The 22,401-nt window shown below is 62.1% G+C and overlaps 3 protein-coding genes across 4 annotated transcripts in view; 1 reads left to right on the top strand and 2 right to left on the bottom strand.

Annotated features, from left to right (window-relative positions):
• Nucleotides 1-253: 253 nt before the first annotated feature.
• Nucleotides 254-5,195, bottom strand: ATP6V0B (ATPase H+ transporting V0 subunit b). Its single transcript, XM_083845942.1, has 8 exons — nt 5,028-5,195; nt 3,323-3,371; nt 2,853-2,936; nt 2,375-2,452; nt 1,751-1,820; nt 1,488-1,539; nt 926-1,116; nt 254-565 (listed from the first exon to the last, which is right to left on the bottom strand). Exons 1-8 carry the CDS (start codon nt 5,092-5,094, stop codon nt 539-541), a joined length of 618 nt encoding a protein of 205 aa, XP_083702068.1. The 5' UTR covers nt 5,095-5,195; the 3' UTR covers nt 254-538.
• A 116-nt stretch (nt 5,196-5,311) lies between these two features.
• DPH2 (diphthamide biosynthesis 2) lies at nt 5,312-7,988 on the top strand. Its single transcript, XM_083845941.1, has 6 exons — nt 5,312-5,521; nt 5,601-5,713; nt 6,095-6,315; nt 6,444-7,082; nt 7,218-7,403; nt 7,502-7,988. The coding sequence occupies exons 1-6, from the start codon at nt 5,381-5,383 to the stop codon at nt 7,630-7,632; spliced, it is 1,431 nt and encodes a 476-aa protein (XP_083702067.1). The 5' UTR covers nt 5,312-5,380; the 3' UTR covers nt 7,633-7,988.
• IPO13 (importin 13) overlaps nt 7,985-22,401 on the bottom strand; it is a 28,055-nt gene continuing 13,638 nt past the window's right edge. The window contains exons 5-20 of one of the 2 annotated variants that reach the window (XM_083845938.1): nt 22,119-22,285; nt 21,652-21,772; nt 20,745-20,892; nt 20,251-20,432; nt 19,884-19,910; nt 19,220-19,354; nt 18,494-18,637; nt 17,997-18,077; nt 17,237-17,374; nt 17,046-17,142; nt 15,262-15,314; nt 9,608-9,674; nt 9,379-9,437; nt 9,134-9,223; nt 8,829-9,010; nt 7,985-8,724 (exon numbers count right to left, since the gene is read on the bottom strand). In XM_083845938.1, coding sequence (XP_083702064.1) covers nt 8,625-8,724; nt 8,829-9,010; nt 9,134-9,223; nt 9,379-9,437; nt 9,608-9,674; nt 15,262-15,314; nt 17,046-17,142; nt 17,237-17,374; nt 17,997-18,077; nt 18,494-18,637; nt 19,220-19,354; nt 19,884-19,910; nt 20,251-20,432; nt 20,745-20,892; nt 21,652-21,772; nt 22,119-22,285 — 1,791 coding nt within the window. In that variant the 3' untranslated portion in view covers nt 7,985-8,624. The remainder of the gene's footprint in view (nt 8,725-8,828; nt 9,011-9,133; nt 9,224-9,378; nt 9,438-9,607; nt 9,675-15,261; nt 15,315-17,045; nt 17,143-17,236; nt 17,375-17,996; nt 18,078-18,493; nt 18,638-19,219; nt 19,355-19,883; nt 19,911-20,250; nt 20,433-20,744; nt 20,893-21,651; nt 21,773-22,118; nt 22,286-22,401) is intronic. The other variant, XM_083845939.1, reaches the window with a different exon arrangement.

Genomic DNA, 22,401 nt, shown 5'->3' with positions numbered 1-22,401 from the left:
CAGCCTCCTACTCGCAGCGCGGCAGAGCTCCGTGTTCCCACAGCCCGGCAAGGGAGGCCCCTCGCAGGCTGAGCAGGCGGCACGGTTAACGTGGGGACGCGCGGCCTTTTCCCCCTGTGGGGTGGTGCCACGGGGCTCCGGGAGCAGAGCGGGGACTTTGCCAGCAGCACACGCGGCAGGGAGCCTCCAAGCACGGGCTCAGCTCTCCGCGAGTGTCCCCAGGCACGCGCAAAGCGCAGGAGGAGCTGCGCCCTTGGACGAGAACCATATTTATTTCACGGACACAGAATTGCACTGGTGATCGATTCTACGCACACCGGGGACACGCAGCAGCACGGCCCCGCCGGGCCAGGCCGCTGGGGCAGAATTCACACAGATACTTGTTTCTTCCGAGGGGCCGGTCAGCGGGATGGGGCTCCACAGCCGGGCTCCCGCTCCTGCTGCGGGCCAGCTCCCGCCCCAGTCAAGGATAGAAACATTAAATAAGTATATACAGCACCTCTTGGGGCGGGCTGGAACAGGCTGGGTGGGACAGGACTCAGTTGCCCATTTTTACTTTAGAAGTCTGGAAAGAAAGGAGAGACGTTAGAGCGTGCCCTACAAACCCCAGCCTAGCACCTTAATCCCACCCAAACGCCCCAGGACTGCAGGCAGCTAACTGGCCCCACCAGCAAGCCATGAGCATTGCACAGGGCGCGCCCAAGGTGACACCCTCGGTGACAGTTGCTCTTCGGGCCATCTGAAGAGCTTCACTGCCACCCCGTGGCACAGCACCCCGTGGGGACAGCTGTCACCCCAGACTTCTCGAGCAGCCTCGGCTTCGCAATGCAGAGGACCGTGCTGGAGCCCAGGTGTGTTTGTTTGTCACCCAGGGTGACAGGCACCTTGTGCTCATGTAAGCCCCGAGGCCCGAGGAGGCAGGTACCTGCAGGATAGCGACGATGACCCCGAACAGCCCTATGGCACTGCCAAAGATCTCCACGATCAGGATCTTGACGAAGAGGCTGGCATTCTGGGCATCAGCCAGGGCAGCCCCGCTGCCCACAATGCCCACGCACACTCCGCAGAAGAGATTGGACAACCCCACGGTCAGGCCAGCCCCGAACATGGAGAAACCTGCGAGAGACGGACACTGCAAGAGCAGGGGACAACCTCCTTCCTCCTGCAGCCGGGGCACGCAGAAGCAGCAGCAGCTCTGGCCGGAGACAGTGGGAGAACCAAAGCCGAGAAGTGGCTAGAGAAGGTAACCAAGCAGCCACTTTGGGGCAGAAGAGGCGTGCCTGCTGTCCAGGGCAGCAGGAAGAACCCCGACATCGTTCACACAGGGCTGACGGGCTCGGTTTGGATGGAGCCTGTTGGACTGAAGGCTGTGGGGCAGGGGAGCTGGGCCCTGCAGTCCCACACTGAGGGCAGAAGGAGCAGCAGGAGGCTGTGGTGAGAGGGAGGCGAAGCTCACAGCAGCATCACCGGGGCTGAGCAGTCCTTACCTGCATGGTAGTTCCTGGCTCCAATCGTCTCTGGGGTGACTGCAGAGAAAGGCTGAGAGAAAGGACAGGGCCTGGGTTACCTGCGTGCCGCCCCGTCTCGCCCTTCAGTCTGCACAGCGACCGCCCTGCAGACCGCCAGCCCAGGGGCTCCCAGAGCCACGGCAGCACCCCAAGCCCCCGGAGGGCCACGGCTCACATCGCAGGCCCACATCTCCCTGCCCGTCCCCACCGCGGCCCTGGGGCTGGCCCAAGCCCTCCCGTACCTCAGCCATGTTACTGATGACGATTGCCATGATAATCCCATAGATGGCCACGGCCTCACAGAAAATGATGCTGTGGGAGAAAGGCAAAGTCTGACCACGGCGCCCCAGGCTCTGAAACCCCACCCCAAGCAGCACATTTCACTTCGTGCCCAGCCAGACCCCTCCACAGCCTTCTCTGAGCCTGCCCCACTGCTGCCAGGGGCGGAAGGGCAGCCCAGAGCACCTCTCGCACAAGGGAGAGCTGCTAAGCACAAAGGCTGGGCGCTGGTCGTGCTGTGCCACCCCAGAAACCTGTGAGACCCCTGTGGGAAGCGGGTCCCGGGAGCCCTCCCCTCCGCCAGCCCCTTCTGGGAAGGGCTGTGCATGGCCTGGGGAGCCCCTGCCTAGGGCAGGATGTGTGATTCCCCGGTGTTTGTTTTGAACACACTGGGCTCATTCAGTGCGTGATATCACACCACTTGTGACCCTCCAAAGCAGTACTCTGCCTCCTTTAGGGCTCTTTGTTTTGAAAGCAAACAGCAACAGCAGCTCAGCAAGGAACGGCCCGCCGGCAGCACCCGGTGAGAGGCAGGGTGCTGGGACTGCCCTGCCCAGGTGAGGCATTAACCCCAGATCCATGCTTACCTGACCAGGTTCTTGGTTTTGATCCGAGGGGCTTTGACTCCGCCACCAATGATGCTGGAACCCGTGATGTAAATCCCCCTGTGGCAGACAAGGGTGGTTGGAGGAGGGCCTGGCACTCGCTGAAGGGCTCAGGAGGAAAACCAGGATCTTCCAGCTGAGCAAAGAATCGGGCACGCAGCTGGGGCACACTGCGGACTCAGCCCCGGGGCCCCAGCTGTTCCAGGCACGGCCAGCTACACCAGCACAACGGCTGGGGCACAAGAACAACCACGGCACGGCCCCCGGAGATCATGGGACGTCCCTGCCTCTTCACACCCTTGCAGCCCACAAGTTAGTCTGCCCAGATGCCCCAGAAGCCCAGCCCCATGGCTCCGCGCACACGCGCTGCGCTTCCCTGCCCTGCTGCAGGAATCCACAGCATACGCGCAGCTGCCCGGATGGGACGGCAGGAGCCCGCTGACGAGCCAGCCCCACTCACCAAGCAGCGCCCACCACGGACAGGGAGATGGCCAGGCCAATGCCCAGGTTGGACCACATGTAGGGAGAGGTCTCCGTCAGGAACCTGGGCAGGAAAAAACACCCCGTGTCAGCACGTAGGCAGAACCCCCCAGCCATGGTGCACAGCCCCAGAACAGGTACTGGGCAGCCAACCACACAGCCCAGGACGGGCTGGGCACTGCCAGACTGCGGGACACAAGAGCACCCTGGCTGCAGTCACTGAGCCGCAGCACCCTGGGCAGGAGCAAGGGCAGCTGCAGCAGGGCGAAGTCTAAGCCTCTCGTGGAGGGGACGCTCTGCTCACTGCAGCTCTCGCCCCCCCGGGACACGGTGACCGCTGCCTGTCACTCGAGAGCACGCGCTGCTGCCACCGGGCACTGCCACCAGCCGCCCTCCTCACGCAGCCCTGCGCTCGGCGGGGGGGGATGCCGGTGTTTTTGGGGAACTCACCAGGCCACATCGAAGCGGAAGCCCAGGTCAAATATTGTGTAGCAGATCCCTGGAAAGCAAGAGCGACAGGAGAACCTTCAGACAGGCATCAGCTGTGCTGCCGCTGCCTCCCCACCTGCTGGGGCCCCGCAGCTGCTGGGCAGGGCAGGACACGGCCCGGGTAGAGGCGAGGAGCACAGCACGCAGGAGGGTTTCTGGCAGGACTGGGTGCACGGTGCCAAGGGGCAGGGTGCCCCCCACACCCCGGCACCTTCTCCATCTGCATCCCCCAACGGCTCAGCCTCGCAGGAGAGCCCCAGCACCGGGCGGTGAGCTCCTCTCTGTGTCACAGCGGGGATGAGGAACGAGGCTGTGCCCTGACCCATCATCACATGCTGCTCTGTCACTGTCCAGCCAGGGTCTGTTCCGCTCCCGAGGAGCCCATAAATGACAGCAGCTGCAGTTGACCCCCTGCCCTCATTTTTCCAAGGCTGGAGATGCATCTGCTGAGCTCAGAGTTTCCTCCAGGACCAGCCATTTTCAGAAAGATTTGCACTCCAACGTAGGCAGCAGATATCAAAGCACAGGCTCTAACACAAGCCCATCTCCCGTGCCGAATCGTGGCAGGGAACCCAGCAGCGCTGAGTTGCTTGCACCCAAACCTTGCCGTGCTCTGAGCCCACTAGCAGCGGATGGGACATGCAGCTGCAGACCAGGAGATTTGCTGTTTACATGACTCACAGCTAGAAAAGAGACTGTGACCTGGCTCTGCTGAAGAGATAAGTGTCACGCTGCCTGTGCTGTGCCAGATAGAGGGTTAACAGGCACCAGGAGGGCACACAAGTGCCGCCACCACCCCAAAACGGGAAGCAGTAACTTCGGGAAGCAGCAACGCTGGTCACTGCTCACGTCTGAGGAACAGGAGCGGCCCCCAGGAGCCCACACAGAAATGAGGAACAGTGCTGCAGCCACGGAGCGAGGCCGCACCCCTCCCGCACGCCTGCAACCTTCAGGGATGACAGCTTCAGCACAGCCAGGGCCAGGCCCCGCCAGGCTGGCACCTGTTTGTGTTGTGGGTTCGCTGCTGGTGGAGCAAGGAACCGAACCCAGCCAGCCTCAGCCGCCCCCTGCCCCGGGAGCTGGGCAGAGAGGAGCTGCATCCAGCTCAGGGCGGCTCCGGGGGGCACCTTCCATCTCCTCAGCAGCGGGCACAGCCCCAGGTTCGTGTTATGAGGGAAAAGGGGCAAAAGACATGAAAGATCCTTTCCCGCGAGCTCCAGTTACCAGCCCCTGCGTGATTCGGAGAGCTGCGGGGCACCGGGACAGGGCAGCCTCTCCCCAGGTGTCCCCTCACCCACGCGCCGAGCTGGGAGCCAGGGCCCCGCCGCCCTGCGCTCACCTCACCAGCAGCCCCGAGCACCGGGTGCCCCGTTCTCATCCCCCCACAGCCCCAGGCCCCCTCACGGCCCCCCCCCCCCACAGCCTCCTCACGGCCCCCAGCTCCCCAGGCCGCCCTCACGGCCCCGAGCCTCCCTCACGGCCCTCTCACAGCCCCGGGCCTCCCTCACGGCCTCCTCACGGCCCCCCCACGGCTCCGGGCCCCCCCACGGCTCCGGGCCCCCCCACGGCCCCGGGCCCCCCTCACGGCTCCTCACAGCCCCGGGCCTCCCCCACAGCCCCCTCACGGCCCTCCCACGGCCCCCGCCCCCCCCCCACGGCCGCTCACCGACGCCGAGCAGGGTGCCCCAGAAGGCCAGGCCCAGCCCCGAGTAGAGCAGCGCGAGCCCCGTCATGGCGGCGGCGGCGGCACCGAGCGGCACCGGCGGGGCGCGAGCAGCGTCACCTGACCCGACCGCAGCGCCCCGCCGGAAGGCACGTGACGCACCCCCCCCCACCTATTGGCTGCGCCGCCGGACCGCCTCCAAAGAACTACAGAGACCAGAACGCACCGCGACGAGCGCTTCGTTCTATTGGCTGCTTTCCTCCCGGGGAGGGCGGGGACGGGCTCCTATTGGCCCCGCCCTGGAAACGGGCGCAGAGAAGGGGGTCCCGCGTGCGCTCCCCCCCCCCCCGGTCTCCATGGCGACGGCCTTCAGCACCGACGGCGAGGCCGCGCTGCGGCGGGCGCTGGGCCCGGCCCCGGCCCCGCGGGGGGACATCGACGGCTGCTACGAGACGGGCCGGGCGGCGGCCTTCGTGCGGGAGGGCGGCTTCAGGAAGGTCCGGGGGGGGGTTCTGGGGGGCTGCGGGGGGCTGCAGGCCGCCCCCCGGTCCCTCACGGCCCCCCCCGTCCCCTCAGGTCGCCCTGCAGTTCCCCGACGAGCTGCTGCCGGACGCGGCGGCGGTGGCGGCCCGGCTGGAGGCGGAGAGCGGGGCCGAGGTGTCCGTGCTGGGGGACACCACGTACGGCAGGTCGGTGTGGGGCTGGGGGCGGGGGGGGGGGTGCTGGGGGTCCTGCCCGCCTCCGCGGGGCACAACGGGGGCTGTGGGGCTGCTCCTGCCCTGCTTGGGGGGGGGGCGGGGCTTGGGACCGCAGTGGTAGCGACAGGAGGACCAGGACACACAGCCTGTGTGCCCCCCGGTAGGTGCTGGGTCCCCCCCAGGCTGATAATGCTGGGTGTCCCCCCCCCCGAGTCTGTTAATGCTGAGTGTCCCCCCCCCAATAATGCTGGCTGTCCTCCCCCAGGCTGATAATGCTGGGTGCCCCCCCCAGTAATGCTGGGTGTACCCCCCCCGGCTGATAATTCTGGGTGTCCCCCCCCCCCAGTCTGTTAACGCTGGCTCTCCCCACAGCTGCTGCGTGGACGAAGTGGCCGCGGAGCACGTGGGCGCCGAGGCGGTGGTGCACTACGGCCCAGCCTGCCTCAGCCCCTGCAGAAAGCTCCCGGTGCTGCACGTCTTCGGGCAGCAGCCCCTGGACGTCGGGCGTTGTGCTGAGGTCTTCCGGGAGCTCTATCCCGAGCGGCAGAGCCGCGTGGTGGTGCTGAGCGACGTGGTCTATGCCTACGCGATGGGTGAGCGGTAACGCTGGCAATGCTCAGGGCTCTGCAGAGCTGCTGGGGGGGAGAGCACCAGGCAGAGGGTTCCCAGGTGCCATCAGCCCCGATTTCTGCTCCGCACCCATATTTCGTTCTCCCTTCAGGTGAATTGGAGCAGCAGCTGTGCCCCGAGTACCCCAACGTCGTCTTCTCCCAGGTGGTGTGCGGGGACCCCCCTGGCCCCGCGCTGCCCGGGGAGGTGCGGCAGTTCGGCCGCCAGTTCCGCGTGGAGGCAGCGGGAGGGCTGCAGGACTGGGCCATGTTCTACGTGGGAGCCGAGGGACTGGCCCTCACCAACTTCATGCTGACCTGGAACCGCTGCCCCTTCAGCTCCTTCAACCCCGCCACCGGCCACGGCCGCCGGGAGACCCTCAACGTCAACCGGGCCCTGATGCGCCGCCTCTACCTGGTGGAGCGGGCGCGGGACGCCCGCGTGGTGGGCATCCTGGTGGGCACCCTCGGCGTGGCGGGCTACCTGGACGTGCTGCAGCACCTCCGCCGGCTCCTGCGCCGGGCCGGCAAGCGCAGCTACACGCTGGCCGTGGGGAAGCCCAACCCTGCCAAGCTGGCCAACTTCCCGGAGGTGGACATCTTCGTCCTGGTGGCCTGTGCTCAGAACTCCTTGCTGGACTCCAGCGACTTCTACCGGCCTGTGGTGACCCCCTATGAGCTGGAACTCGCCTGCAACCCAGCCCGGGAGTGGACGGGGAACTACCTCACTGACTTCCGAGACCTGCTGCCAGGTGACAGCTGAAAACCAGCTCCGAGCACCCTCATGGGGAGCCTCACAGCCTGCCTGGAGGCTGCTGTTGCCTCTGTGCTCACCAGGGAGGAGGGGAAGATGCAAGCACTGGACTAACGTTGCTGTTTCCCATCAGGTGCCTGCGCGCATGTTGAGCTGCCCCCAGCCGTGCCTGCAGCAGAAGCTGTTCCCGACGTCTCGCTGATCACGGGGGAGATGCGTGCTGCCCGCCTCGGCGACCCCCCAGCCGCCCAGCTGCCCCCCAGCACCTCCCTGGCTTGCAGGGACCAGACTCGGGCCCTCGTGGAAATCAGCCCCGCTGGTTCGTGGTTTGGTTTCATGGCAGGGCCGAGCCCTAGCGCGGGGCCATGCCTCCTCCCGGCTCCCCGCTAACAGCTCCCCCTTTCTCTCCCCTCCCAGCCTCCTTCCTGGAGTCCCGCAGCTGGCGGGGCCTGGAGCAGCAGCTGGGGAAGACGCCCGTCTCCAAGGCCGTGCAGGGCCGGCGAGGGATTGCCATTGCCTACGAGGACGAGGGCCGCGAGCAATCCTGATGTGGCAGCAGCAGCAGCAGCACCTAGCCAGGAGCAGGGGGGGTGCTGGATGTCGCCTCTCACTGGGTGTTAGACCTGTGAGGGGCTCACAAGGGTCCAGAGCAGGCTCCAGGTAGGGCACACGTTGTGTGTGCGCTTCTCAACGCCCACAGCACCCCTGGGCTGGGGAATGGGGCAGCAGCAGGGCCAGGACAAGGCCCTTGACCCAACCCTGGCCACCCAGGGCTCCCTGCAGTGCCTGGTCCCTAGGAGCTTTGGCCCTACGAGGGAAGGTCACAGCTTCACGGGAGCTGACAGAGCCAGGAGTTTGGGCTTGTATGGGTTCCTGCTGTTAACTAAAGCTCAACTGAAAAGGAGTTGTGAGTGAATTGATTTGTCTTCTAGGATCAAACGCGGGCTGAAGAGTACATACAGGGGGCCCTGGAGCAAAAACACAGATCACAGACACCCCAACCGTGAGTCAGTAACCCCACAGCCCTCAGCTGGGCTCTCCCCCAGGGCAAACAGGCAAAGTGCAAGCACCGCAGTGACGACAGCCACGCCGTAGAAATATCCTTAATATAATTAGGTGCAGGGCCTCCCCCCTCCCAACCACACACATACAAACGAGCAGGGGGCGAGCCCCCCCGCACAGCCAGTCCCTGCCGCGGGCGCAGGGGCAGCCTCCCCTGCGTGGGGCCGTGCTGGGGCAGGGTGGGCAGCCCGGCCGCGGGGCAGTCCGTGCCGGGGGTGTCCTGCCCTGCCCCTCCCCCCCCCCGCCACCTCCTGCAGCCGGCACTCCCGTCCCCTGCAAGGGGGGAGCATGCTGGGGGAACAAAAGATGCTGACACGGAGATGCGGCCACCAAGTCTAGCTGAGGAGCGTCCCGAGTGGGTTAATTCTAGGTGGAGGGTTATTCTACGAGCCATACTGCAGCAGGGCGGGGAGGATGGGGGCTTCCTGGCGGGGAAGAGCTGGTCTGGGTTAAATTGTCCGCGGTCCTGGGCGGGCGCTCAGTAGTCTGCTGTGTACTCCGTGCCATGCAGCCCTCGGCACAGCAGGGTGAACTCCTTCACCATCTCCTTCACTCGCCGCTTGTTCACACGCTCTCTGCTAACACGGAGGGAGGGACAGAGGTGAGGCAGGCAGCAGGGACGGGCTGCGATCATCCCCGGCGCTCGTGGGACACGGCCACCGCAGCGGGGAAACACACAAACCTGAGGATCTGCTGGCTGAAGGTCTCTTTCTGCTCGGGGCTGACGCGGGCTGAGGGGAAGCCGTCCTGCTGCATGGCCTCCTTGATCCAGATGCTCAGGTAGCTGAAGCAGTGCTTGTTCAAGGCAAAGAGGATTTCTGCAAAGTGATCCATGAGGCTGCGGGAGGCCTGGCCGCCAACGCCCTGCGACGGAGCAGACAGACCCTGCTGAGCCACGCGCCGAGGTGCTGAGCTCGGCTCCGCGCCCGCTGCCTCTCGCAGCCCCGGTGTCACCCCCGCCCGCCCCCTCACGCGCGTGCCACTCACCTCCAGCACTGCCTGCAGCAGCACTTTGCCGTTCTCGTGCACCACCTGTCCCACCGGGGCGATCTCTCCGCAGCGGGGCAGCAGCTCTGTCTGCAACACAGCGGCCGGCCCGCTCAGCACCAAGGCAGGTCCCTGAGCTCCCCTGCCTGTCCCGCGGCCCCACTCCTGCCCGCCTGGCTCTCGGTGGGCTGCAGCACAGCCCCTGGGGGCCCTAGGGATGCAGCTGAGGAAGCCGTGATACTCACAAAGAAGCCACAGGATGCTTTCACCGTTGGGGCCTCAGGGAACTTGAGGGAAAGGACACCTGCAGGTGGAAATCACTGAGGTGAGCGGCCAGAACCTTCAGGCACCATCCCAAACCAGTCCCTGGCTGGTTTGCTCCCAGATCCGCAGGAGCAGCCCGGGCTCCCAGCAGAGGGCTGGGGAGCAGGTGCCTGCGTGTACAAGGCTCCTGGCCCTGCCCGTGATACTCACCACACTGAAACACCGCCTTGACATCCAGGTTGCTGCACAGGAAGAGGTCTGGCTTCCTTTTCAGAGCCTGCAAGGCACACAGACAGGCCGAATAAACACAACCCTGCAGAGGCGGCCAGGAAGACTCCTAGGAACCCGGCGCCCCAGGCAGCCTCTGCCTGGACGCACACTTACCTGGGCACACGCACGGCAAACAGCAGATTCACACAGTACAGAAGGAAACCATCGCTTTTCCCCCCAAGAAAATGTCAACCAAATATCCAGGCCGTTTGCAACACCCGGGGAGCTCTGACCCCAAGACCTGAGGATAGATGCCAAGGAGGCGTACGCACAAATGCTTCAGACACAGAGGACAGAGGTTTCCTGTCCCAGCAGGATGGGACAGGCAGAGGCAGCGCTCCTGGGACACTGGCAGCCACGCCGGGCCCAGCAGAGGATACCTCTGGCTTGGTCCCCTCCTCTTGAAGATGCTGGTGTTCCTGGGGTCACGGCCACTGGTTCACGCAGTGACCCATGTTTTGGTTGCCCCCAGCCTGGACCAACAACTCACTCTGCTCTGGCTGCAAGGCAGAGGAGGCAATGAGATGCCAAAATTGCTTGGCAATTCCTGGCAGCCAGTACGAGATCAAAAAAAGCCGTGGTTTTATTCTGCCGCTCGGTGACCCCACCAGCCACTGTGGGGCTCAGGCTTTGCTGCTCCACCACCACTGGGGACACCCTGAGCCGTGGCACGATGGGACCATTGCTGTGGCTTTGTCCCCCCCCCCCGTGCTGGCACAGGACAGAAACGTTTCAGCCTCCACTTGCTGCTCCACGGGAGGGTTTCTGCCCTGCTACACAAGGCGGCCACGTCTGTGCCCCCCATGCCACCGTGCCCACTGCTGTGGGCTGGCACTGGGGACAGAAGCCACGCACCTTGCCCTGCTGTCACCACAGCCTGTCCCCAGAGGTCTGAGAGCAGGACACTACGGCAGGAGCCTGGCTCCTCTCCATGCTGGGCTGAGCCACGTGCTGCCCTGAGCCCACTCCCCGGGGTGACAGCAGGGACAGTCTTCAGCCAGCAGCACTCGTGCCACCTGCCCGCAGCCACCGTCCCCGCCTGGAGCAAAACTGATTTCTCTCCCTCCCTTTCTTGTTTCCCTTCCAGGGAAAGCCCCCGGCCATCAGCCCGGTGCAGGGAACATGTGCTGGAGAGCAGAGAGCCTGGCAGGTTTCGGTCTTACCCCATCTCGTTTCTGATGCTTAGTAACACACGCTGCAAGAGGACACAGATTTGGCACTGAAGGCACTGCAACACCTGGCAGAGGTGGCACAGCCAGAGACCTGCTTCCCTGCTAGATGCGAGCGGCGGCCTTCACTGGCGAGAGCCGGGGCTGCACTATGCCCGTGTGTGTATATACAGACTGTGCTCCTTCCTCCTGACACGCTCACAGCAAGGACAGCCAGCAGATGGGCAATGGTTCGGAAACATCCGCTCCTTGCGGCTGCCACGGTCTGCTCAGCCCCATGCTGGACAAAGACGTGCAAGACACATCGTCATTTTGGCCATGGAAGACCCCCTGTTCCCCCCAGCTGCACCCTGCCAAGGGCACCTGGCTCTGGTGACACCACCCAGCCGTCGGTTCCTCTGCCCTGCAAAACCATTCAGCTGGCACAAGTCTGCCAAGACGCTCAGGTTACAAAAACCACCTACCTGCACGAAGCTTCCCCCAGCCACACCAGCCTGCGGTAGGCAGGGGCACCCGGGCTCTCCTGCAGGCCCCCTGCAGCGCCCACTTCTCGCTCGGCCAATGCTACGGGTGTGAAAGCACGCTCCGATTTTGGGAGGGCTCCTTCTGCCAATGGTGAGCAGCACGCAAGCCCAATCCAGGCACGTGCATACACAGCTAATGTGCAGAGAAGCTTTTTACCCCCGCGAGATGGGGCCCTGGGGAGCTGCTCCGTTAGGAAGCTGCACCAGGTGGGTCCGGCTGCTTCTTCCCAGCACCAGGGAGCCCTGCTCCAGCCCTGGGGCCTCTCCTTGCCTGTCTGTCTGTCTTCCGTGTCTCCTGCCAGAGCTGCTCTGCTCCCGTGCTCTGGGATGGGGACAGGTCCTCAGTTTTCACCTGGCAGTGTCCCCTCATCCTCTGCTGCAGCAGGCACTGTGGAGGTAGGCACTGGCTCTCCTGAGTGTTGTCCCGCAGGCTGGCACAGAAAGGGCAGGGGGCTCTTCTCCGTGGCAGCTGGGAGAGCCTCCAGGCAGGTCTTCAGGACAGGCTCTTCTGCAGCCGGCTCTTCTGAGGTCGGCAGGCACGGAGGGGACATGAGAGGCCACCAAGCCCCACTCCTCCAGCAGCCAAGGGACAGCAGGGGCGGCACAGCGGTGAGCCCCTGCCTGTGTCCGACACAGGGCTGCAGACGTGGTGGAGAGCTCGAGGGCTCTGCTGTCCCTAGGGAAGGGCTGTGCTCCCCTCAGGTGCCAGAGGGGGATAGCTCACACGGTCACCCAGCCTCAGCACCGCCAGAGGAGGTGACAACCGTGCAGTCTGACCCAGCTCAAGAAGGGAGAGAGGAGGAGGACAGAGGTGGCTGTGCGTGGTCAGGCACAGAAGATCCCACATCTTCTGCCCATCAAGGCCCACGTGCGCCATCTGCCCCTGGGGACACAGCCAGGGTGCTCTGGAGGTCCGTGCTGGTGTGGAGAAGCCCATGAGGCTGGAGCTGGAAGGCTCACTGGGGAGGCAAACTGGAAAGTGCTGGCCCCATGGCCTGGGGCATGGCCCTCAGCCAGCAGCTCCTGCTGGATGCAGAAACTGAGCCAAGAGCCAGCACGAGACATCTCGGTTTGGAAACTGCACAAACAGAGCTCAGGCTGTGCTCTGCACTCCCCTAAATCCTAACTCAGAACAACCACGCTGCAACCAGGAGCACACCTACAAGTGGTGCCTGCTGGCCAGAGAGCAGGCAAGAGTCCCAAGCACAGGACCAGACACTCCTCACCTTGTCCAGCACCTGGCCTGGGCAGTGCCACCAGAGGCTGGGGCAGATCTAACTGCAAGAGGTGCCAGCACTGCTCAGTGCAGGCTTACAGTAGACTGATTAATTCATATTTAGCTTTGATTTGCAACAACAGCATTAAGAAAACACTTGTTTGAAGCCAGCGCGGTCTTGTGATCAGCTAGCCATCCTCACGAGTGGATTGAGAATTAACACGCTGGCAAAGCGATCAGCTGCACTAACTGGGCAGCCTCACAGCCAGCTGAAATCCCACATCACACAGAGAGACAGCTCCCTGAACGCTTGTGACCGAGGGCTGACGTGCAGGTACCAGGAGGCAGGAGCAAGCTGGAGCCAGACGGGCCTGTCACCTCTCTTCACAAGGCTGGCAAGAAGGAAAGAACTGGCTGGAGCTCCAGTATCCATGTTGTAAACTCACAGGAAAAAAAAAAAAACAAACACAGCATGATTCAAGAGCTAGGGAGGACAGACTCCAGAACGAGCCTTATGAAAGCAGAGTGGGTTCCCCTGGAAGAGGACAGGCCATGCTGGCGAGGCTGGGCACACCTCTGCTGTCAGGTAGTGCCTGAAGTCCTGAGAGCCAGGGGGGATGCCAGGCCATTTCCTGATGAGTTTCACAGCACCCTGCAAGACAGTCAGCCCTGGGAGAGGGGCAGGCCCAGGGAGAGGAAGAAACCTTGAAACAATCCCACATGTGAGCAGAGAGGAAGGGGATGGGGCCCTTTGGGCTCCGTGGGGTTGCTGGCATGAAAATCTCAAAGAAACATGGGGTCGGGTGGCCATCAGCATGATGTTCATTATCTCCAGACATCGAGGAGGACCCCAAGCTAGAGAGGAACTCAGTACCTTCCAAAGAAACAGCAAACAGCCTCCGGAGAGTCCCTCAGGGCTGCCTAGTGCCTTCACCCTGTGGCAGGACCACCTCTACCTGCCCTGCAGGAGCAAAAGGCTGGCTGAGAATTACTTGAAGCTCTCCCAGTGACAGCACCTCCCCAGGTGACCTTGCAGTGCTTCCCCATGCTGTTAGGAACATCTCCTACTGCCTAACCTGACTCCTTTTCCATGATTTCCTCCCATTGCTGTTTGTTCCATTCCAAGTGAATAAAAATTACCTACGTCTTTGGCATTACCTTTCACACACCTCAAGACTCATTCAGCTCCTCAGGCTTTCCTCCTCCTCACGTTTACAAGGTGACGATCTTGCTGGATGCCTTTCCCTGTGCTCTCTGGTCTGTATCTACAGAAACGCCGTGCCCCAGCCCGGGCGCAGTGCTCTAGCTGAGGTCTCGCCTGTCTGCACGGCAGGGAAGGACACCTTCGTGGACCTCGCGTCCCACTTACTGATCCTCAAACCACGTGCGAAAGCCTTGTTAGAAGGTCACAGCTTTCGCGACTGGGATCACCAAAATCCACAAACGCTTTCCAGAAACCTCAGTTATTTTACCTCTCTCAACAGAAAAAGTGGGGAAGGAAATGCTGTCACACGGTTTGTAAGATGGGACTGGTCTCAGCAAGATCTGGACTTCAAAGCGCAATGTATGGACACAGCCTGGGACAGGATGAGCAGCTTCCTCACCTGCTCCGTGCTGGCTCCATCCCACAAGACCTGCACGTGGGCCGAGCAGCCGTCAGAGGGGGCTGCCCAACAGCTCAATGCTCAGGACAAGCCGGACCCAGCACAGTGCCCAGAAGCAGACCCCCAGCGAGGCACCAGCAGACCGACTCTCTGCCAGCCCCCAACCATTTACTTGCACCCAGGACATCAGGGCTTCTCCCCCGGCAGCCACGGCAGGCTGTGGAGCACGCTGGGCTGCTGTTGCTCCCGACAGCTGTATATACACACACAGCACAGCGCGGGCCCTGCCTACCCGCTGCCAGCGGTGACAGAAGTCCCTGGCCAAGCAAGCAGGACGTCACGCCGCGTGGTGGCACCACGAAGAGCCCCGGCACAGAGCTGCACCGTGCATACACACTGACGGCAGACCCTTGCTGTCACCCTCGTTCCAAGGGGGGACAGGCGGGCGGCTCCTCCCGACACAAGCCGCGTGCCGTCGAGCCAGTGCCACGGGAGCTGCGGCCGCCACCTCCCAGCCACCGTCCCCAAATGCTGCGGGGGCTCGGTGGCAGTGCAGCGCGGCAGGCTGGCCAGGCGGAGAGCCCGGTGGCACCCGGGGTCCTGGTACCGCCACAAGCAGGTTGCTCGCCCCAGCAGACGAGATGGTTCAGAGCTGGTGGCCGCGCAGCCCAGCGCCAGGCTTAGGCAAGGCTGCCTGCCACCACGGTGCCAGCCGGCCAGCTCAGCCTGTCCCGGCTCTGCAGGACCCATCGCGGGGCAGGCAGATGAGTAGGACCACGACCCCTTAATGCTCTAATTTTCTGTCACCCGAGCGTGGCTGTGGCAGCAGCCCGAAGCCCCCGGAGCTGTGCCCCCAGGCCGGGTGAGGGGGTGGCAGCTTGGGGCTGCCCTGGGGATGGTGCGAACCCAGAACTAAAGGAGAATGTTTTGTTTTCAACTTCCACGGAAACAGATGGAGAAACTCGATATTCAACTAAAAGGAAAAAAACGTTGTCAACAGAAAGCTAAAAATAGGTTTAAATTGAATTAAAAAGAGAAAGAGAGAGAACAGAAAGTGAATGAATAAGAAACTAAAACACACCTGTGCCAGGAGTTGCATAAATGAATCAACAATATCAGGATGATCCCTGGGCCCTAAAATATAATAAAGATGTAACTTAAGAGAAAAATCATACAAACAGCAACTCAACATCATATAGTTATGTGATACAGAAAGAATTTACAAGTGAAAACAGGAGTGTAAGGGAGGAGGGGTGTGTGGGGAAGGGGATGGGCAACATGAGCAGCTTGAAGCAAGTTAAAGAAACAAAACATACAAAAAATCATGAAACTTGGAGAACCCAAGAACAGAAAGAAACTGCAAAGGAAAGGGTCTGAAGCCCCAGGGTCTCCAGCTAGCGCCTGGGTGCTGCAGAGCCAAGGAGGAGATCTTCGTGTCCTTGGGGAGGGAGAGGAGGAGGAGCAGGGGCTAGCTGGGCACCATCTCCACAAGGAGAATTAGAGCTTTTGCATTGTGGGGACTGAGCGGGTGTCTTCAGAGCACCGTTTGGTCCTGGAAGATAACTGCAAGTGAACGACAACACCTCAGCAAACGCTCGACAGGCCCAGCCGGGCTCAGGCGTGCACATGCTCGTCACCAGCATCAGCTGCTCGGGAGCCCCTGGCACAGTCGCCCTCCCGCCCCGCTCCCAGATGCTCCCCGAGTCCCTGAGTCCAGCACCCCCCAAAGAGACCAGCCGGTGCCCAGAGGTGTCCGTGCCAGCACCACTCACCCTACCTTGCCATCTGAATCCCTGCACGGACACATCTCGGCCCCCGCAGGGTCGCACGTCCCCCCCTCTCCTGCTGCCCGGAGAGGACCCCGGGGTGGGAGCGCAGCCCTGGGCACGCAGCGAGCTGGGCGGCCGCTTGCTGGAGCGAGGTTTGCCTCCGAGCGCTGGCACGCGGGGGCTCTGTCCCCTGCTGCCCTCCCCTCCCTCTCCTCGTGCCGACGTGCCTGCCTGGCTCTGAGCAGGAGGACCCGAGTGCACGCACATCCACGCGCCACTGGCGGAAGCGGGGACCTGACCTCAGGGTGAGCCCAGCTCGCTCGTCACCGACCCAAGTGACACCGGAGCACGGCAGGACGTGCTCGGACCGTGGTGTCCCGAGGAAGCACGGGCTCCCCGCATCCCCCACCTCTCTAGCTCTGAGCCTCGGGCTGGGGAAGGCATCACGTTACCCTCTGATAACGTGAGAAGCTCACGTAAGAACTGGGCTGTTGAAGGACCTGGGCCAGCAGCTCCAAGGGGCGCTTGTCCCTGTCATGGGGCAAGTCACCACGAGGCTGAAGGGAGCTGTGGTGTGCAGGGGCCTGTCCTAACCCCACCTGCCTTTTGTAGCGAGGAGGTAATGCAGGCAGCAAGCCAAACACGGGGCCCTGCCCTAAGCGAGGATGCTAGACACAGCGGGGACTGAGGAGGTGCTTTGACAGATGTTCACACACGTCTCCCTGCTTGTGCAAGGGCTTGGCTCCCAGCCACCACAAATGCCGCTGGTCTGCACACAACCCCCCAGGATCTCCTGGTGAATATGCAGCCAAGTAGGCCTGGGGCTCCTGCTCTAGCCTGGCACGAGGCGCCCAGCCCTGACACGAGACCGGGGCTGCCACCTGAGCTCCGAGCCCTGCGCTGGGGTTCCCTGCTTCTGCTGTCCCGCAGGGAAGGTACCCACCGTCCAGGGGTTGGGATGAATCCGAGACACAGAGATGGCCCCGTTAGCTTAGCTAGGAGTGAAAACAGCCATTCCTGGGAAGACGCCTCCAGACTCCATGCATGCAACAGCCTGACAACAGCCCCAGCGCGACGAGGAGCTCATCGCACGTACCTTGCTGGAAGAGGGTCAGCGTGACGGAGGTAACGAGCAAGAAGAGGGCCTTGATGGGAGGGAAGTGGGCAGGCTCATGAGCAAAGATGTGAACCAGCTGCAAGAGACAACAGAGAAGGACTGAAGCTGTCCTGCACCCTCCCAGCCTCCCCAGGAGCGGCAGCCCCAGCTGTGTCCACGCGGGCCCCTACCTGCCGCGTCAGGTCGATGGCAGAGGCCTGGGGGATGGTGCTGTACATCTGCCCCAGCATCTCGCACAGCTGGGGCACCATGGGGGCGAAGTCATCCAGGAGGGTCTTCACCGACTTCTCAAAGATGGCACAGACAGACTGCGGGGGGCAGAGAGACAACGTGAGCGGTGGTGGTGGGAGACCTCTGCAGCACAGGATCGTGGGAGGGTTGGGATTGGAAGGGACCTCTGGAGGTCGTCTGGCCCAACGCCCCTGATCAGGCAGGGACACCTAAAGCAGGTTGCTGGGATGCTTCACTGCTCTTCCCAGACACCAGGAAATGGCCTTCCCCTGTGGCAGGGAGGCTCCCTGAGTGCCAGGGAGGAGTTGCTGGTGGGAGGCTGCACCCAGGCTTTGCTGGACTGAGTGAACTGGAGAAATGCCACGAGAGGTGACACAGGTGTAGGTCAGAGCAGAGCTCTCCCCTCAGGGGACACAAGCATTTGGTAGCCCCAGCTCTTGTCTCCCTGCTGATGGCACGGCTCCTGTAACGAAAGGAGCAGAACTGACTGGGGCAAAAGATGGACAAGAATGGCCAGGCACTGCTGCTGGTACAGCAGTGCTGGGCTGGGCAACCCAGAAAGAAACCCCTGTTACAAGGGAATGCAACTGCCTACAACAGGCTGGCAGCATCACCCAGCATCCATCCGTTGCTGTCCCCTGTGCAGGCCAGCAAGGACGGAGACAAAGCAGCAGGCAGTAACACAAGGATCCTGGTTACCTCCACCACCTGGGCATCATTCAGCCACTTGCTGAGGACCTTCTGTATGAGCTGGAAGACTTGCTGCAGAACAACTACCACCTGTGAGGAATGAGAAGGATGAAGAGAGTTGGCCCCAAAGCACTGGGGACAGGAGGTTTGGTGCCAAGCATGGCCTGGATTCAACCCTTAAAGGCACCCCTGCGTTGTCCCCTCCCTGGAGCTGGGGGTCTTTCTTCTGTGCTGAAGCAGCCTGGCACAGCTTGTGGCTGGCAGGTAGTACCTGGACTGTCCTCCAGACGGCCACGAGGGATCCTGAGACCGACCTCTGCCCACTGAGGAGAGGTTGGAAGAGTTGAAGGAGCTGCTTTAGCCAGAGTGCACCAACTGCCACCTTCATGGCACACACTGCATTCTCCACTCACTCCCCTTACAGTCTCTCCTTCTTGCACCAGCCATGGGTAATGGGGTGCTTGGCTAGGCTGTGGCCAACAGCATTGAACTACTGCTGTACTCACTGGGTTGGGTCCTTGCTGCACTGGCAGCTTCTTGACTTCAGTGCTTTCGTGGTCGTCATCGTGGTGGCTGATGTCTAGGGTGGTGAACAGGTTGGAGAGCAGCCCCAGGATGTGGATGATGGCCAGCTTATTGGAGGGGTTAGGCTGCCAGGGAAAAATAAAGGTAGAGCGTGACCGAGATTGCACTGCTCAGTCCTGGTGAGGCCTCTGGGATCCGGAGGAGCTGGGACTGGAGAGGTAAAATGCCAGAGAGGGGTTCCTCACACTGTGCCCTAATCTTCCCTCTCTACCTCTTGGCTGAGCCACGAGGCCTTCCACCCACCCTTACTGTAGAGGAATCCTGGAGGATGCACGAGAGCACCATGGCTTGCTCCAACCGAGAGCAAACTGAGACAGCTCCCACCAGGGCGGCATGTGGAACATCACATGAGGGAGGATGACACACGACCAAAGCGTGGGTTCTACCCTGGGGTAGCAGATGCTGATCCAGACAACACACAGCTCGCAAGAGCCAAGGAGCTCCGGTCTCAATGACGAGTAGCTGCAAAGGGCAAAAAGCCTACAACCCAGCTGGTTGGCGGGTCTGTGCTCATCACTGCTCTGCCTGCCGTGGGGTGAGGGGAAAGACAACTCATGTTCACGAGAGCTGCTTCAACACCCCACCCCGGGGACACGGCCGACAGCAGAAGCCCCTCCGGAGGCAGGCAGCAGCACGAAGGCACTCACCGTTTCGTCAGCCAGCTTTTCCAGCTGCTGGATGTAGGGGGTGATGAGGGAGTGCAGGTTCTTCAGGATCTCCTCCACTTGCAGCGCGGACAGCAGGAAGCCGAGAGCCTGCATCAGCCACATGCACTGGCTTGTCTGGGTCGGAGAGAAAACACAAGCAGGCGGGTCACTGCCAGGCACGGGCACTGCCCAGAGGTGTCCCTCCCAGCACCACCCACCCTGCCCTGGCACCTGGCTCTTTGCACAGAGCTGTCCCAGCCTCTGTGGAATCAAGCATCCCACCCTCCTGTTCACAGGGGCAGCTTGGGCTCTGTCCCCATGCTCTCTCTTTCCTCCTTTTCCTCCCCAAAATGTGCCTGCAGCTGCACTGAGGTGTCCCCGCATCCTTGCTGGGAACTGCTGGAGTTATCTCCCCCCGGGAGCTTCCCCCTCTTTGAGGAAATACCCCCCAGAACAACCCCTGCTGCAGTGGGAGCCCTAGGATTAGCCACGCAGAGGGTGGCAGATGACAGGTATTCCTGGCCACGCCAAGCTGGCTGCAGTGCTGAGCTCTCCTCCAGGACAGCCTAACCCATAGCGGGAGCCCTCACATGCTCACGGTGAGCACAACTAAGGGGCATGGGGGCGAGCAGAACAGCCAGAGGTGTGAGCAAGTGCCTCTTACCTTGTGAATCTGCTTCATCAACACCTCCTACAAAACAGAAAGGGAAAGAGAAAGAAGAGAGTGAGTGCTGCAGAAAGCCTCCTTGCTTCCACGGGGGCAGGACTGAAGCAGGAAGTCAAGACAAGCAAAGACAAATTGAGTTTTCCCTAGGGAAAGGATGGATGCCCAAGTGCAACCTCAGTAAGGCCCTGATGGGAAGGCCAAGGCGCCACTGCCTGCCATTTCTGCATGTACAAGAGGACACTGGGTTGTTACTGCCCTAGGAACAGGACAGGCAACAACTCCCCCAGCGCAAGCAAGATGCCCTGAGCTGCTGCTTCACATCCTCTGCACACCCCAGCCTTGCTCATCCGCTCCCAGCTCTCACCTGCGACACAGCCACGATGTTGGCGGCATAGGGCGGCAGGTCGTACTTGCACTCCCGGCAGATCTTCTTCAGGGTGGAGACGCTGGAGATGGAGAGCTCAGGGTTGCCCAAGGCCTGCAGCACCAGCGGCAGCACGTTGTTAATCATGACGGGGTGGTCGGCCAGCCACTCGGAGAGGGCTCCTGCGCACACAGACAGGGTCAGACCACACCACAACAGCCAGACCCTCGGTCCCTACACCCTGGGCTGCTCAGCTTTGCTTCCCACTGTTATTATCCATCATCCCCAAGAAGGATGGCTCTGTGGCCAAGAAGAGCCTGGGCTAACTCAGAAGCAGGCGGCAGCAGCAGGACGATGGCAGGCAGAGGAGAGCCCACGGCAAGTGGCTCGAAGCCCAGAGGGCAGCTCTGGGTGGGCACAGGGGAGGCAGGGAGCTGCGCACAGTGACTCAGATGGGTCTCCCACCCCAGCCTGCACGCGAGCAAGGGCCTCACCGATCGTGAACATGACCGTGTCAGCCAGCTGCACGTTGCTGATGCTGATCCGGGGGATGAGGCCAATCAGCCCTGGCACCACATCGGAGTAATTCACATCAATGGTCTCGGCAATGGACTGGAACCCGTACAGTAAGGCCTCCGTGTGCTGCGGGCAAGGGAGAGGGACAGTCAGAGCCACGTGCCCGCTGCCATCCCCAGCCCCTGCCCCAACAATCACTCAGACCCAGCAGCAGAGATCGTGGATGCTGAGAGAGGGGAGACAGCTGCACAGTCACAGTCCCCAGGCACAGCAGGCTCCAGGGGGCAGGATATGTTCACCCCAGATGTCCCCAAGGGAAATAACAAGGCAGCATTTTAGTGACCAGAGTCTGAGAGCAATGGCTGCTCAGTGGGGATGCCGAGATGAGCTGATAGATGCCAACTAGCTGCAGGACAGAGAACCCTGTGCTTCCCCTGCACTCGTGCTGCTCCAGGCTCTGCATCGCCCCGCTGCTCTGCCTGCAGCGCTCTGGAGGTGCTGGCAGCAAACCTGGGTCCCCCAAGCCAGCCTCACAGAGCTTCTCCCCCAGAGTCAGCCAAGGGCACTCAGCATCTGGCAGAGCAGCAGGGTGGCGATACGGAAAGGACAGGGAAGGCCTCCAGCATTTGTGCTGTGCCACAGCAGCACAGCGCCGGGACAAGACAGAACAGCAAAGGACCAAGGTCAAACCCTAGCTGGGCTCTGGTCAGTGCTAAGGACAGGGAGGTGAGAGAAAAGTTATTCCAACAGATCTCTGAGAGCCCACATGTCAAGGTGATCACGCTCTTTGCATCCATCACACCCCTTTGCTCTCAACGTCCCATGGCAAGAACAGCCCCCTCTGATGCTCCCCAATGAGGCTGACACCCAGGTCCCGTTGCTCACCTGCCACGTGGACGGCTGCTCTGTGTTGGTCAGGAGACGTCCCAGTTTGTCATAGAGGCTGCTCAGGAGCTCAGCACCCAGCATCTCGTACACGTACATCAGCGTGTCAGAGATGTCCACCCTGCAGAGACACAGGAGGGTCTCCAAATGCTGCCCCATCCCCTGCAGAGCACCGCACAGACGTGCTGCTTCCCCTCCTGCTCCCTGGCAGGGTGACAACCACACCGCCACAACCCGGTCCCAGTGTCCAAGCACCAGCTTGTCTCCAAACCACCACCACAGCCAGAACAGCTCTTGGCAGGAGGAATCTCCTCTGTGTCCTTCCTTGGGTCTCCCCACAGCTCTGAGAGGCAGGATGCTGCCAGCATCCTCTCCTGCCCACCAAACAGGTCCCATCTGCACCCAAAGCCACGTCTGTGCCTTGCTCCTGCTACCCAGGCAAAGAAGGGCCTCGGCTGCAGCCGCACCTGTATATCCGAAACTGCTCCTTCTCATCCGAAGACCAGAAGCCGTACTCCTCGTCGGAGGGGAACTGGGCTTTGTGCAGCAGCACGTCCACCAGCTGGAAGTAGACGGGCCTGTAGACCTGCTGGTACACCGCCTGCTTGTCCGGCTCAAAGGAGAGGATGTCATCCTGGTGGCAGGAGGGGGAGAAGTCAGGAGCGGCAGGGAAAGATGGAGCTGGTGTGCATGCTGGATGGGGCCGAGGTGCATCCTGCAGGGCTGGCCCAGCGCGGAGATGCCTTTCCA

The sequence above is a fragment of the Anser anser genome (assembly GCF_964211835.1).
Source record: "Anser anser genome assembly, chromosome: 8".
Taxonomy (NCBI): Eukaryota; Metazoa; Chordata; class Aves; order Anseriformes; family Anatidae; genus Anser; species Anser anser.
The sequence above is the reverse complement of the archived record's forward strand: the minus strand, read 5'-3'. Positions and strand labels throughout refer to the sequence as shown.